The sequence below is a fragment of the Mustela erminea genome, chromosome 12, assembly GCF_009829155.1.
Source record: "Mustela erminea isolate mMusErm1 chromosome 12, mMusErm1.Pri, whole genome shotgun sequence".
Lineage (NCBI taxonomy): Eukaryota > Metazoa > Chordata > Mammalia > Carnivora > Mustelidae > Mustela > Mustela erminea.
In genome coordinates, this window is record NC_045625.1 from 59,923,892 (window position 1) to 59,941,278 (window position 17,387).

Here is a 17,387-nt window from a genome sequence, read left to right on the forward strand (position 1 = left end):
TCACTTTCTTAACCTTTCAAATTCTGAAGTTACAAGATTTACTTGACCTTCTCAAGTGTCTGACTATAAAACACTTTCTTCCTCTTTCCCTTTTCTGTTCTTTGCTTCCTAACAATACCTCAAGCTCTTTTGTACCCTAATTTAAATTGAGAGATCCTACTCTCAGAATGTATTTAAAAATTTGGTAAACTATATGGAATCATTAGGTAGAAGTGAAAAGCAGTGCAATTTGAAGAGTCCTTTGCTTTAAAGTAAACATAAGCTTTATATCTAAAGAGGAAATCTTGAATACATTGCATCTGACCATAGGCTGAAATTATCTTTGTCAGATTTTTTTCTTTTCTTTTATTCAACAGCGTCTAGCCAGCTCTAAAGCTCACACCTCAAGATTCATCAGTGCCAATCTTCCATGTAATAAATTCAAAAATCGCCTTGTTAATATTATGCCATATGAATCTACGAGAGTATGCCTGCAGCCTATCAGAGGGGTAGAAGGATCTGATTACATCAATGCCAGTTTTATTGATGGATACAGGTATATACTCTTGCTCCCCTGACAGTCCAAAGCCTTGATATTTACATGTGCCCTAGTTTCGCAGCCAGAATGAATTTCATCTCAATTCAAAGCATCTTTTTTCTGCATAGGTCAGCATTCAGACCCTTGGTATTTGTTTTTTATTATTTTTGTTAAGAATAAGAAGCAGTCATCGAATCTTTAATCTGGCCTTTTGCACTCTTCCTTCAAAAATCAATGGGTTATAGGGGCACCTGTGTGGCTCAGTGGGGTAAAGCCTCTGCCTTTGGCTCAGGTCATGATCTCAGGGTCCTGGGATCAAGTCCCACATCAGGCTCTCTGCTCAGTGGTGAGCCTGCTTCCCCCTCTTTTTCTCTACCTGTTTCTCTGCCCACTTGTGATCTCTGCCTGTCAAATAAATAAATAAAATCTTAAAAAAAATTTTAAAAAAATCACTGGGTTGTGGAAGGGCTTAATGAAGAAGCTGTTTTACACCATATTTCATAATTTTAATAGATTGTGTAAAGTCATATCTATAAAATTAAACCACACCACTGTTTCTTAAGTGACTTGTATGATATATGAAATTGAGCTATTAGGATTGCACTAAAATTTAAATAATAATGATAAAGACATACATCATAATATTAACAAAGCAATTCCTTTTGCAGAGCCCCCAAAATGTAAATATTCTCATTTGTTTACACAATGTTAATGGACATTTACTGTAATTGCCCTGATAATATGTTTTTAGTTTTCATTACTGGGTGATATTTATGTACCAAATGTGAACTTTTGCATGTTCTCTGATTACTTTAACATGCTACTTTTATTTTCTGTAATATAGACAACAGAAAGCCTACATCGCTACCCAGGGCCCCTTGGCAGAGACCACCGAAGATTTCTGGCGAATGCTCTGGGAACATAATTCCACCATTGTTGTGATGCTCACCAAGCTACGTGAGATGGGCAGAGTAAGTGTCTTCTCATAAGACATTTACTCCATGAAGAAATGATGATTTAATCTTAATAACCTAGGGCCCAGCATCACTTCCTAGAAATGTAGAGTTCTCCAGACATCTTATGGACCATTCATTACTCTTTTGTTGATTTTTAACTTGCAAAGCCACATCAAGTTCATTAATTTGTTCGTTTTGAAGAAAGAGCTGGTATTTTGTTTCCAGTACGACATGATCATAGGAGCAAAGAAACAGATGTCCCTGTTTGATATCGGTCCCAACTCTCAGCATAGTCTTTTTTCCTTCCACCCTGGACAAGCTGGAGTTTCACGAGCAAATGTGCCATCATTTCTCTGTGTGAAGAAACTTGACTTTCTTTCACTTGTGAAGCAAATTCTTACCTGCCCACCCTCCACCCCATATTGAATAGTATGTTAGAAAGCTACATAGTTTTTCCAAGAATATAATCTGGTCATCTCAGATCTGTTTTTTGAAAGTGATTATTCTGAAAAATACATAAAATAGTATTAGAGATACCTAAGGACTTACCACTTATATTCAATAGATGTAAGCATTTTATTCTATTTGTTTAAGATATTTTCTTTCTCTCTTCCTTGCATAAATGTGGAAATGGGTCTAAAACTCCTCATTTAAAGTGAATAAAGAGCAACAAATGCCAAACTAGGAAAGTAACCTGACTATTCTGAATATTCATAGTTGATTCTCTGCTTTAGCCAGATCATTAATACTTCTTGGGCTCCAGTTTCCTCAGCTGACAAGGGAAATGAGACCAGATCAATATAGAGGTTTCCTTATACATTCACACTTGATGGTCCTATTCATTCCATAACACAGTAACACAAGTCTGTTCTCGTGGTGCAATGCATGATTGATAGGGCCAGCATTATATCCAAGGACCAATGTTAGTATTTGGAGAAATTGTAGGTATGAAGACACGTGCCCTATCAAAGCATTTAATTCAACTGATGTGTGTTAATAAGCTACTGTATGTAAGTACTGTGCTTGATGCCATGAGCAAATATTAAACCATATGATTTTTCTGTTCTCAAGGAACTTTTGGTTTCAAAGAGAAAATTGTGTCACATGTAATTGGAATGGCCTTGAATTTTGAACTTTCATTGAGAGAAAGAAATTAAATATATAGATTGATAGATGATAGATAAAAATTTATTGGTACTTTATATAGTTTGACATTAATCTTCTCTCCTTTTAGGAGAAATGTCACCAATACTGGCCAGCAGAACGATCTGCAAGATACCAGTACTTTGTTGTAGATCCCATGGCTGAGTACAACATGCCACAGTATATCCTAAGAGAATTCAAGGTCACAGATGCCAGGGTAAGCTGACCAATCTTAAGTTATTAACCTTTAGCTGAAAAGCTTTGGGAGAAATATTTGCCAAGTGATCATATTGTCAAAATGAAAAGAAATAACTGATCTTGGAGGACTGTTTTGTTTTTTAATGTAAGAGTAACTTTTCCTCTGTCTGGTAAGTGTTCTCACAAACCCAGGGTTGGCTTCCATTCAAACATAACATCTGGCAGCCCAACTTTGGGGATATACTTGGTAAGTGTGTGTCCTGGGAAGCATTTACTGATTGGTTTGCTATGCTTACATTCACTTTCTCAGCTCATTCTCTTTGTAGCTTTTTGACTTCTTCATTACTTGAGGCTGTAAATATGTTGTTGTTTTGCAAAGCCCTTTAGGTCATGTGGGCTTGGAGGTTAATTTGGTATGATTTTAAAACTGCAGAGCAAATGGCATTCTTTAGAAGACTCTGACAAGCTTTGCACATTCTAATTTGATTCCTGGCATGGTTTATTCCTCAGTGTGCTAATGTGTCTGTCCGTGAGAGCTGTGCACCCATGACCCTTGTTAGCTAATTTTCATTCTGCATTTCTTATCTAGATTGCTGAGTCCAAGGTTCAGCCCTGATGTAAGATGTTCTATGCATAAACTTTAATATCCCTGCCTTTGGCCACTTTCAAACCATGATTACAAACACATCTTAGGAGAGAGTGGGGTCAGTCAAAGCCCTGCTTTGTTTTTGGAACTGTCACAGTAGGTGGGTTGAATAAAACTCCAGGACAGAGCTATTTACTTGATCCATTGTTTTTTTTTTTTCTGGAAAGGAGCTTTTCCAACCAATACGCATGTTTAGAGATTGTCTGCTAATCCCCAAAGCCATGCCCTGGCTGTTGCCCTAAAGTGAAAGAGAAAATGGTAAGCAGGCTGGTTGGCCCAGGTGATAGACCTGTTAATCCCAGGAAGTCTGAGATCTTAACTACTCTGAAGGTGACCCTACTCAAGGCAGCAGTTAAGTCTGTCGAAGTGTCCTTTCAGAATTTGAAGATAGATATATGAGTGAAAAATCTTCAGTACATTCCAAGCAAACTCACCAACCATTTCTGATGATAAAGACTAGGGTCCAGGCCCTGCAAATAGCAGACACACCTTCTTTACCACTCCTCACTTGCCCAAATTAAATCTGATCCCCAAAATCAAAAGAAATATTGAAGTAAGAACCTGTTCACATTCTATTTAAAAAAGGCCCTTTGTGATTTTTATAATTTTCCTAGCTGCCATCACATTTGCTGTTTGTGTTCCTAGTGTGTTTCTAATCTGAACTTTTCAGTTCCAAGTTGGCACTTGGAACGCAGTTTTGTTAAACAGGTAATCTTTAAATGGAATCAGCCGGTCTTTCCTCTAAATAGGAAGGGTTTGTGCACATGACCTCTTCTTGCTGCTAAAAGCAACTGTGGTCGGAAATGAAATCTCTGGGATATTTGGAGGAGGACAAATCTGTTTACCCAGCCTTTGGTTTCCTCCTTGTGCTTTCCAAACCTTTTCCAGAAACAGAGGGAAGTAAATCATGCTTCCATGGTAACCATCCATAAGTTAATAATGGGGTCAAGCAGTTATTTTCATATTTCTGAGTGTTCTCACAAACTTAATGTGATCTTCCTGCTTTATCAAATGATGCCATCAGGAATATGCCCTGTTCCTGTGGAAACCACAAGGCCAGTTGATATGTGCCCACCTCGAGCTAAGCCATCCCTACCTCTCAATATGACTGAATTGGAAAGATTGGGTCTTTGTCTACTGGGGAACATGCACACCCAAGTCCAAAAGGCCTTTAAAGGGGAGAGAGGTGTTACAAAAATGGAAAGGAGAAACAAATGGAGGTCTTAACTGGAGCAGGGCCTCTTCAAACAAGATTGGTCTCTCCAAGCTTGGAATTTGAATTCTTTTCCTCTCGGTGGATTCAGAGAAGAAAGTTGGTGGGCATAATTGTTATTCTTATTTCTGGAAACAGAGGGTCCCTTCTGCTTTGGTTGTGCTTCTGAAAACACTGTTCTAGGAGGAATCAGAAGCACATGAGTAGCTCCTCCTCAAACCATTTATACTTCATGAGTCCGAGCACTTTTGCCTAATCACGTTAGAGGAGACCCTTCTTCTATCCAGCTTGTTTTCTTTCCACTGTTCAGTCTACCTGTTAAAGCTCCCCATGAGTGCCTTAATTCCTGTGGTCAGCCAGAAGAGTCCTCTTTTTCAGAATAAAGTGCTTATTTGCTAATAATCTCTTTCCTTTCCTTGAGGGATGCCTCACTTCTTACTCAACAGCATAGTTGCATAGCACATTCTGTGTGCACTGCCACAGCTAGAAATTGTATGCCTCTGAGACATGTGGGGCATCCAGGTTAACAGCTACCCAGTCTGTGTCAGATCCTTTCAGTGTCACTATTTGTCACTTGACAGTGCTAGAAATAAGCAAGCACAGTAGATGTGAAGTTATTGTGACAATAAGCAAAATCTCTGGTCTGGATGACGTGCCTGGGTGCTCTTTTCAATATTAAGTTAATTGATTTCTAAAATTTTTGAAATAGAGTATAGTGGTCCACTTTGGTTTTGAAAGCAAATTTTGGGTCTCAGAAATATTTACTATTATGGGAACTGGATGACTCTTCAAGAACCCAGGTTTTTACTTGGGCATTGCCAGAATGAATTTGCAATTTAAATACATGTGACTATAAACAGTGTTAATAATAGATAAGATGCACGTGTCACTAAGTTTCTAGTTAAACATGATTCTAACTTTTTCTTACCACCCCCCACTTTTTCTTCTTTCTGGAAAAAAAAAAAAAAATTCACTCTTGCTGCTGTGGTCTGTACACTGGCTGAATCCTCCTGGCATCCTTCTTTGTGGCTGGGTATGTGGCTTTCTCTCTGAAGGACGGTCAGTCCCGAACAGTGAGGCAGTTCCAGTTCACTGACTGGCCAGAACAAGGAGTGCCAAAGTCTGGAGAAGGATTTATTGACTTCATTGGCCAAGTTCATAAAACAAAAGAGCAGTTTGGCCAAGATGGGCCCATTTCAGTTCATTGCAGGTGAGTGAAGAATCAAGAATGATGAGTTCCATTTGTGATTAATGTGCTAATAACTTTGATAATGTGCATTATTGTCTGTTCATTGTCAGTATTTGCTAATTGGAGTGAATCTGCACAATTGATATTTTATTCTCAGAAATACATTGTAAAATCTTAAGCAAGGACTCATTTCTCTTTCTTTCCATAAAATGAAAATAACCAGGGGTAAAATTTTTATCCCCAAATTTTACTTCTTGCAAAAAACACCAAACTGCCTAGTTTACCTGAACAGGAATTGTTGGTACATCTGCTGGTGAAAATTTGTTCAGTTAATCATGTCTTACTTGTTTTATTTCCATGGCATTACACTCATAACTGTCTTTCTGTATCTATCTCCTGTGTTTGTCTTTTTACAAAAATGTAAATAGTTATCCAGCCTTAATGACAATACTAATTCTTGCCAGTCAGTAAATGATTAGAATGGTACCTCGGTCAAAATTGCAATTTGCCTGAAAATTGTTGCTATATCAGAAAATGAAGCACCTTCAAGTTAATTATTTTCAATAGTTTCCACAGCATTTTATAATTCAAGTCATTGAAGTTAATAGAAATAGCAAGTAAACGGTTCAGAAAGGACACTCACCATAAATTTAGTGCTTCGGGAAGTTGTTAGGCAGAAACTTTCCAGCAAAAGGAATTCACCTAATTTTTTTTTACACTAATATATTTTCAGATTCTAGCAATTTGAAGTCTGTTTCTACTCTTTTTGTGGTCTAAATCTTGAGAGAGTTCAACAGTTTACTTGCTTCAAGAAAAGAAAAAGAAGGAAAGAAGGGAGGGAGGAAAAAGAAAAAGAGAGAGAGAAAGACAGATTACAAACTATGATTCTTAGTGAAAGGGGAAACAAGCTCTCAAAATGGAAGAAACATTTAACTCGGGCTTTAAGATAGCTGAATTCTAGCCTCACTTCTGTCATCATGTAGCTCTATGACAGAATCGTAGAATCTCTAAGATCTTTGTGAGGGCATGATGTTCCCCAGGGATGATATATTCTAATGAGCAGCTGACTTTCTTTATTCACATTTGCTTTGTGTTGAGTTTGGTTACTCTAGACAACCAAGATCATGTAGGGAACAACATATGGGCTCAAATATTCAAAGTAGATGGTATAGACTGGACTGAAATTACTTGGATATTCTCCTTCACTTTCCACATAATTTGCCCAAATGCTAATTCACAATTTTCTAGCATAAACTATAAAAAAGAATATATTTAATATATATGTTTAACTTTAGACATTACCATAAATGTATACATGCGTGTTACTTCTCATTGCTTTTGCTGTCACAGAATGATTTAAATATTCCTTTAGTATATGAGTTTAACTATACCCTATTAAATAGATTCTGAAATGCCTAGGCCATTCAGAAGGGGGGAGCAAAGGATCATAAATCACAGCCTTTTAGGAGTAAGAGAGACTTTCAAAGTTGAAAGGGACCTTCAAGGTCATCTACTCTATCTTAACAGGGAGCCTTCACTGCTCCTGGATATCCTTAGCCACAGTGTAAAGATTACCCCTGGATTTTAAAGTCTCACTTTACATTTTGGTTTGGACTCTTTAGAAAACCCAGTTTGAGGGGCTCCTGAGTGGCTCAGATGGTTAAGCGTTTGCCTTCAGCTCAGGTCATCATCCTAAGGTCCTGGGATGGAGCTAGGAATCGGACTCCCTGCCTGCTCAGTGGGGAGCTGCCTTCTCCTCTTCCTTCCACTACTTTCCCTGCTATGCTCTCTTACTCTCTCGGTCAAATAAATAAATTAAATCTTAAAAAAAAAAAAATGCAAAGCAAAGAAAACCAGCTTGTAAAGGGACACACTATTTATATATGCCTGTCAGCTACATCCCCAAATAAATGAATCCATCCATTTTCTACAGCCTGTACCCAAGCGTTACACATGCCATTTAATTAGGATCCAAAAATGTAGGGATTTTTCAGATTATTCACTCTTCTCCTCATTACCTAAACCTCCAGATGCTTCCCTACTTTTTAAGAGCACAAAAGCTATGAGTTAATTTTCTCCTCTTACTGCAGTGAACATTTTGGAATTATCTTAAAACAATAAAGAAAGCAAACTCAAAACCTTGCTAACATGGTAGAAAGAATCCTGGTGTTTTAGCTGCTGAGCATCTAAAAGTAGTAGATAAACTCAGTGAAGCTCAACTTTTTTTTTTTTTTTTTTTAAAGTTAGAGACCTCTTTGAGAATCTGTTAAAGTCCTCAATTTCAGGAGAGAGGACAAATGTATATACATTTACACAGCTTGTAAGTATAAGATATTCACAAACTCTTCTAAAGACTGAATAAGGATCACAAATCAAAAACCCAGAACAGAATCTTTTCTCATATCAAAATAGACATCTCAATCTGAATAGTATATATGCCTTACTTATTTATATGTCTAGTGATGAAACATCCTGCATAGATTGTGACCACAAGAAGTAAATAATATACTAGAAAACTTGAAGAGACTGAGTTAATCTTCCCTTAACTGAATTATTCCATACTTTAAAAATATTAAGCAGACAAGGTCTACAATTGCAGGATCTGCATGAAGAGTACTAACCTATACTTTACTTACCTTTCCCTGTATCTATTGATTTTGCAATATTTATGTTTCCGGCATCTTTCCAAAATGGAGTATAATCCCAGTTGAAAAGTCATTCTACTGTATTGGAGTTAATCTTCATTACTGCACATTCATGCTCACATTTTACCATGACACATTATTCCAATAATAGTAATTTCATGAACCCAATACCACATTTTTCTGAACATTGATGTGAAAGAACCTGGTGTAATATGGAAGTGGGTGCTCATAGTCTACTTCCAAGTGATTAAGTGGTCAAGTGGTCAAGACTATGTGTGTCACATCCAGTAACACTGTCTTTGTTATTATGGCAGTGCGGGCGTTGGAAGAACTGGAGTCTTCATAACACTAAGCATTGTTTTGGAAAGAATGAGATATGAAGGAGTTGTAGATATCTTCCAGACTGTCAAAATGTTAAGAACACAACGACCAGCCATGGTACAGACAGAGGTGAGAAAAATCTCCATGAGTTTAAAACATCTCATGAACCAAATAATAGAGTTTATTAACCAGGACCTCTTAGGGCCCAAAGACTCTCAACATCAGAACAAAATAGGGGAAGTTCCTGTGGGAAAACCATCAAATTGTTCAATATTTTGAACCTCATTTTTTCCTCTCTATAAATGGGAGTGACAATTTCAAAGTCTTACAGTTGTTTTGTAAGTCATGTTAGATTATATAGTAGGTTGAACCATGATAAATTATCACTATTTGACAACTTTAAGAAGCACATTGCCTGGTACATAACAGACCCTCAGTACATTTTACTTCTCCATTCTCCAATGGTCATTTTAAATATTTGGAGCCTGGATAACCCCTAGAGAAATTAATACCCCATTTTCTACTCCAATAACTGATAATGGAATTCTCATTTTTTTAGAATAATATGAATTTGTGATATAGCTAGTCTTCCCTATTAGACTGCTTATTTCTAAGGATAATATGAATGTTTCTGTTCCTCAAAAGGCCACCGAATTCTACATTCTGTCTGTATTCCTAAATTCATTGCGCATGATACCTTCCAAACTTGATTTCAAAATAGCAAAAGCATTTGGTTTATAATACTCAAAGCATGATGTCAGCCTGACAAACTTAATGGGTGTTGGAGGTGGCAGAGGGAAATTGGACATTTAAAAACTCTTAACACATAGCCAAGCAGCTTACTGTGACAACATAGGAAAGCAAACTCCATTTATTTTGCATTACCATTTTTATTGTTAAAAAAAAAAAAGCACATTTAAGCAAAATAGAAACTATCTACTTTCAGCCCCATTGGCTACTGAAAATAAGTTTCTTTTATGGCAAAAATTCTATTTTTTTTTTCTATCTCTCCAACAATGTCCAACTTATTCCAGTAAGATAATGTTCTCCCCTGTCTGAAAAAGGACATATGTCAAGTTATTTTAATATGGGCCTTTCTAGAACAGATCACTACCAATCACAATGAATTAGGCCAAATGACATGGGTATTTTTTGATATAGACAGCCAGTCTTGGGATGCCATTTCTAGGGGACGAACAGCTTAAAAGTCCAGAGCCCTTTGTAAGTGGCTTTCTGTACCTACGGTTCTTCACCCTTACTTGAATAGCAACAGCAGAAATGGTGGTGGGTGATTCTGATTGTAGGTCGGTCAGGTCTACTATCTGATAAGATCCTTTTTTATTCAAATTCTTTCGGCAATAGCCCAGACGATAAATGAATCCAGGTTTTCCTTGGAATAGCCAGTGTCTGGATCAGCCTCTCTTTAATATGCAAACTGAGGATAAGTTTCTCACAAATATTCACATAGTTGTAAAAGACAACACTAATATGTTCCCATGCTCAGGAGTGGTAATTACTTGGTACTACTTGGAGAACAGCTCACACTTCTCTGGAAAATAATGTTCATTCCTGCTGTTACTACTTTGAAATGAGGAGATGGTTCTAGGAAAATTGATCGGTGAAGTTAACAAACACCCCACGTGGCTTATCATTTTTGGCTCAATAAAATGGATTGGTCATTGGATTGACTTAATTGATGAGAGTAGTGATTTTGCCCCATCCAGATGTAATGTTTGTTTTTGAATATTGATTTTCATCTTTCTACTAAAGTGGACTCATGGCCCCTTTTCCTCTTTCTTCCCATGCTTGGTCTCCTGCAGGACCAGTACCAGTTCTGCTACCGAGCCGCACTGGAATACCTGGGCAGCTTTGATCACTATGCAACGTAGAAAACCCTAACCCACTTTGGGTTCTTACTGCAGGCCCTTCAGTATCCACGGAGTCTCTTCTGAGCCATACAGGGCACTTGAGAAGTCCTTCTTAACTTCTAGCTAACTACCACTTAGTGGGACTATTACACACAAAACAAAATAAAAACAAACTCTTCTGGGTGGACCAAGAATTCACAGTTTAATAATCTAACCTGAAAAATAATAAAGAGAATCCTGACTGATGAGGCATCTGAAGGATTTTTACAGATACCTCAAGGATTCATAATAAAGGGAAGAAGAAATCACAGCAAAGAACCACCATCAGTGCAAGATGTTTGCTGGTGCGGCTTCTCGTGACAAAATGGACTCTGCTGCGACATCGCCCCTTCCCACCATACTGCTCATAATAACATTTTAGGGAGGGATCGGGGGGGGAAATGTTTAAAAAGAAAGTCCTTGATTTAGTTTTTTAGTATTGTAAAGATACTGCTGACCTGTGCTTCATTTTTAACTGTGTAAACTTTTTTTTAACAAATGTATCATTCGATAAAGTGAATTTTAAAAAAGTTACATAACTCTTCATTTTTTATTTCAAAATTGTAGGTTTTTTTAAGCTGTAGAACTGTTATCTGTAATATCTTGCTGTAGAAATATCAAATAATTTGAAAATTTGCACATTTTTGTGCAATATTCTTAATCTACAGTATATGTCTTGTCAGATATTACTTTTACATTTCTGTTCAGTTTTGGTTGGTGAGAAAGTACCCATTCTCTTCAAATAGTCAAAGAGAACTTTGTTTTGTTTGTTTTGTTTTTGGAATCAACAGGGAGGCGCAAAGTATAAAGTTGCTGCTAACATATATACATATATATCCATATTTTACAGGGGTGTCTATGTATATATAGACAGTGTGTCCACACAAAAAGATAGATATAGCTATCATTCAGTTATTCCATGAATTCATTTTGGGGTTTTTTAGTTGGTCTTTTTTGTTGTTGTTGTTTTTAGATAGAGAAGCTATTACAAACATCTTTTTCAATTTGTTTTTAATTTTATGACATATGGGTATTTCTTAATACCATAAAATTTTAATTTTAAGGGAAATGAGGAATGCACATCAGTGATTGTCAAGCCTCACCCCCTAATTTCCTATCCAGTATCCTCCCGCCCACCTACTCATATTCACAAATATCATTTTTTAGCCAGGCTTCCAACAAAGTTCAATATTTCTAACACTCTAGTGCAATAAAAAAAAAATTATTAAATATCTAAGAGGTGTGCATGTGGGAAAGGTCAGTGCATATCCCTTTAGGAGGGAAGAATGTTGTAATATATCAGCTATCAAGTTGTTTAAAAAACAATGTATTCAATCGTATATTGTCTATAATATGTGCTATGAAATTTGCATTTATGATATGTAACAGGGGCAAAGCCAAACTCATGTTACTCTGTTCATTCAGAAACATTTTGTGGCATACAGCACAACTGGGAAGTGCTGTACTTTGTTTTCTTTTGGTTTTAGTTATGCATTTAGAGTGCCTTATAATTGATGCCTATTTTAATAGCATTTCTTTTGCTTTTGGTTCATATTTTCATTAGTTGTTCATTTATGTTTCTCTTCCAATTAAAGCATTATATGTTTACCACATGTACAAAAACTCTTTGAATAATATGCATTCCTAGTTTTCAACTAAGTCGGGGATGTTAGTGATTGTACCAGCCCAAAGCACTTGGATAATCAGGGCCCTTCCTTTCATGGTTGCCAACATCAGGAAAAGCTACTTGTTTTATTTAGAATCCCTTCCAAATCTGTTCTGGAGCATTCAATAACTGCACAAAACTTACTTTAGTGACAAATATCATTGTCAACATTGGAATATATTTATTAATCCGTTAGGATTTTTTTAAAAGGGGAAATCAAAAAAATATCTATTTGCCAACATAATCCCAAATTTTCCAACATAATTGCTATAGGAAGCCATGGGAAATGGCATGAGTTTGCCATATCCTATATGATTTTAAAGAACCCTCAAGATATCCAAGGAACTCTTAAAGAGTTTTGGTATTGATATAATATTTTGGTTTAATTTTAGCTTCATTGGTGTTCAGCATACAAGGATTTTTGTTTTCCGCATTTTACCATCACTAGCAGAATGAAATCCAAGAGACCAAACACTTGCAAGCATCATATTTGAGCACTTTTGTAAAAAATAAAATATAATAAAAAAAAAAAAAAAAAGAAAAAAGAATGCTAAAAAAAAAAAAAAAAGTATCTAGAAGGCTACCTCAGAATGAGATTCTCTAACCTACATCAGAACCAGAGAAGAATGTGCACTATGTGGCTCTGTTGTTTTCTTTTCATTTGTATCTTTTGGAGATTTATCCAAGTGCCAGGTTACTGAGTGCTGTGATTTTCATTTAGTGAAACAAAGGGGGTCAGACAGACTTGCAGACATGCCATGTTAGACATGTAGAATTGGATGGTGTATATTACACACCAGAATAACTGGCCAATGAGCAGTTTCTCTAAAAACTGCCCATCTGGCAAAGGGAAAGAGGAGAATAATCACAAGAAGAAAATTAATGGGATGCATACCGTACAAACAAGGCAGAGACTATTCGAGTATCTTATTGTTTAGGCGCTGTTCCGAGAACTAACTCCTTTACTGTCATTGATGTGCATTCCACTCTGTGGTTTTCTGTACAACCATTCTAGTTTGATTTTCCCAGGTACACATCTTTATTTACCATTACCATAAACTTTCAAGTTTCCAATTATTTTCATCATCATAACCAGTACGGTGCTATTATTTACCTATGTACGTGTAGTTATGTATAATTTTGTAATTAGTTACAATGGTAAAAAAAAAAATCAAAATATATAAAAAGTGATTTGTACAGAACTTTATTTTAGCTCTTTTTTAAAAATGATTTGCATGGTTAGACAACGGCAAGGACAGCCAGGGGAGGGAAGGGCCTCTAGGGAACTTTGCACTTTCTATACCTTTGTACTATGCACTGCCCTATTGATTCTACACCCAATAATGTTATTACTTGAACCCATCTGTAAGAAACTCCTTCAGAAATTCATTTGTGTGTATGTAAATAACACAACATAGACACAGGAAAGGAAAAAATTCTTCAGTAACAGAGATTTTTTTTCTCTCCTGTTTATTTTTAAGTTTGCTTTGTTTTAGCTCCTCCTTTTATTTTTAATTCCCTTTTCTTTTTCCTCTTTGGGTTTTGGTTTCCTTTGGGTTTATGGGTGCCCTGATACTCCAGCAGAGATCAGAAGGCTACAGATCCATCCTATCCATCTGCTATGTGGCTTTGCCATTCAAGCTTGGAGTGTCTTTACAAAGATAGTAACAGTTGTGTTCTTTGCTCTCGTTTTGGATGCATAGACTGAAAAATTTAAAAAATAACTTGTAAAATGGCTTGTTAAAAAAATACAATTACCTCTAATTAGTAGTACGCGTAAATGTTTTACAGAATGAAAGGCGTGCTTTTTATTTTCTTACTTCGTTACATTGGTGGCGAAAGAAGTCTGTATGAAAATCAGTTCTTTGCTGACACAAGTTCCATTTGTTACAAATGAATTCTAATAAAAATGTCAGTGTTATGCAGCCCTGGCCTTTGCTTTTGTCTACTCAGGCATTTTGGTTTTGAATTGACTATATATGTTCGCTTTTCTCTCTGGTTATCTGGTTAGTTCCTTTGTATTAATATTAATTCAACTTACCAAGAGGCTGTTACGTATGGTTGCCTGCCTTGAGGTGTGCACTTTTCACTGATAAGCAAACTGAGGTTTAGAAAAATACTTTGCCCAATTCACACAGGAACAAAGGAGACCTTAGTATCACGCAAACTGAAGTTTGTGGGCAATCTTCATAGAAAATGATTACATATACTTTGTAAATATAAGCAGATTTCAGCATATACGTATTATCATACTGAAACAACAGATATCTCTCATGCACATAAAAAGAGCTTCATAATGTTAAATTCTTAAGCTTTTTGGAATTTAATACTTGGCTTGAATTGTTTATTTAGTCATTCAGTATTAAGGGTCAGAACCATTCTAGACATTGGGGATGCTGCTATTGATATACGAAATGCTGCTGGTCACACGGAGACTATAGTCTAGGGAGAGAAACTGGAATTAAATAAATAAATAAATTGCAGCCGAAAAGTGCTATGAAGGAAAGCAAAGGATTCATGAAGTTAGGACTCTGAATTGTGAGGGACAGTAAGTCTAACTCAATTTGGCTTATATTGAAAGGAAAGTGTTTCTTGGCTCAATACTAAAAGATTAGGAGTAGGCTTGTACTTGTGTAGGACTGCATTCATAATCATTAGGCACAGTGGCATTTGGGGCTCAGGTGATATCCTCCAGCCTGGTTTGACTTTCTTAGTGTCAGTTTTGTTTTTGTTGTTGTTGTTGTTTTAAGATTTTATTTATTTATTTGACAGACAGACAGAGATCACAAGTAGGCAGAGAGGCAGGAAGAGAGAGAGAAGGGGAAGCAGGCTCCCTGCTGAGCAGAGAGCCTGAAGTGGGACTTGATCCCAGGACCCTGAGATCATGACCTGAGCTGAAGGCAGAGGCTTAACCCACTGGGCCACCCAGGTGCCCCTTAGTGTCAGTTTTAAGCAAGCTTTGTGGTCTCTGGAAGCTTCACCACCAGGTAAGCAAGTAGAAGAGTTTACTTTCTCAAAAGCACAAATAGAAATTTTTTAATGGAATGGATGATTTTGACCTTCAGTGATATGACGTGTATTAAGTGATCATTTTGGGATTACAGTTATGGATAGGAGAAGAGAATGTGCTCATTGAGTTGTCAAATCAAGGAGGATTTAAGGTGGCTGCCACCTTGCCAAATACAAATGAACATGGTAGGAAAAACAACTGACTACAAGGCAACCTGTTGAATTAAGGTAAGGCAAAGCACAGGTATGTTTGGTATCATTAAAACTTACTTGTTGTCATGGAAATAAGGATGAAACAACCCATTATCCATACATTATTTTGAAATCCTGATACTGAATAGACAACTAGACTATTTTTTTCTCCCTTCTTTTTCCTCTCTCTCTAATTGACCTTTAATTTGCAGATATGATCACCCTGTCATTTGATTGTGTAAGCACACAATCCTCAACCAGAAAAGAGGACAAAAAGTTCAAGCCAAATCATGTTTGTAATTTTAATCACTGTGATATCTCATATTTTTATTTTTATTTTTATTTTTATAGGGACAGTCTCTAAAGTGTGATATGGTCATACTGTGGAAAGGAAGCACAGAGAAGAAAACACTTGTCAAGGTTATGCGGGACAAAGATATCATCAGAACTTTGAAGGCTTCTCCCAGACTCATCCTGCTTAGAGGCAGCACTAAGGACACAGCACTGGAAATGGCTTTGATTTCTTACTCACCAGCCTCAATTCCATCTACATAGTGCGTCCTGGGCTGCCTCTAGGTAGGATGGAGTGGGAGGTAGGCAAACTGGGTTCCTTCCTGGCCCTGCTGTGATATCTCATTTTAATCAGATGTCTGATTACCAAAAATGAGAAAATAGTTAATTTCACACATAAACACACATGCAGATATTATTAGTTAATAATAACTTACTGAAAAAAAATACATGGAGACAAATGCAAATGAAAACACAATGATCCAAAATCTTTGGGGTGCAGCAAAAGCAATTCTAAGAGGGAAGTTTATAGCAATACAGGCCTCCCTCAAGAAGTAAGAAAAATCTCAAACAAGCTAAACTTCCCCAAACAACCTAGAAAAAGAAGAACCAACAAAGCCCAAATGCAGTAGAAGGAAGGAAATAAATGTAGGAGCAGAAATAAAGACAGAGAGAGAGGCAGAAACAGATCAATGAAACCAGGACCTTGTCCTCCAAAAAGATTAAAAAAAAAAATTTGATAAACCTTTAGCCTAGACTCATCAATTAACAAAAGAGAGAGGACTCAAATAAATAAAATCAGAAATGAAGGAGGAGAACTAACATCACAAAAATACGAAGGACTATTAGAGAATATTATGAAAAATTGTATGATAATAAATTGGACAAACTAGAAGAAATGAATAAATTCCTTAAAAGCATATAGCCTCCCAAACTGAATCAGGAAGATATAGAAAATTTGAGCAAAATAATTACCAGCAATGAAATTGAATTAGTAATAATGATAAATAAAAATCCTAACAAACGAATTTCCAGGACTAAATGGCTTCACAGGTGAATTCTACTCAAACTATTTCAAGAGATAAAAAAAAAATAAGGAAAGCTTCCAAGATTCTATGAGGCCAACATTATCCTGACGCCAACACCAGGTAAGTACATTACAAACAACAATGAAACTATAGGCCAATATCTCTGATGAACATTAATGCAAAAATCCTTAACAATCTAAGATACTGGCAAGTTGAACTCATGTACCACAACTGAGTGGGATTTATTCAACAGATACACAGATGCTTCAATATTTACAAATTAATCAATGTGATACATTACATTAACAAGAGAAAAGATGAAAAACGTCATTATCTCAGAGATGGAGAAAAAAACATTTGACAAAGTGTAATATTCATTTATGATAAAAATGTCTTGCAAAGTAGATTTAGAGGGTACATACTTCAACATAATAAATGCTATATATGAAAAACCCACAGCTAATAT

At 36.3% G+C, this 17,387-nt stretch overlaps 1 protein-coding gene across 44 annotated transcripts in view; it reads left to right on the top strand.

Moving 5' to 3' along the window:
* Positions 1-14,326, top strand: part of PTPRD (protein tyrosine phosphatase receptor type D) — a 2,254,226-nt gene extending 2,239,900 nt beyond the window's left edge. For all 44 annotated transcript variants that reach the window (XM_032307455.1, XM_032307469.1, XM_032307463.1 and 41 more), the window contains 6 exons: positions 357-535; positions 1,362-1,488; positions 2,708-2,833; positions 5,729-5,883; positions 8,822-8,957; positions 10,649-14,326. In XM_032307455.1, coding sequence (XP_032163346.1) covers positions 357-535; positions 1,362-1,488; positions 2,708-2,833; positions 5,729-5,883; positions 8,822-8,957; positions 10,649-10,717 — 792 coding nt within the window. In that variant the 3' untranslated portion in view covers positions 10,718-14,326. The remainder of the gene's footprint in view (positions 1-356; positions 536-1,361; positions 1,489-2,707; positions 2,834-5,728; positions 5,884-8,821; positions 8,958-10,648) is intronic.
* Positions 14,327-17,387: the final 3,061 nt, after the last annotated feature.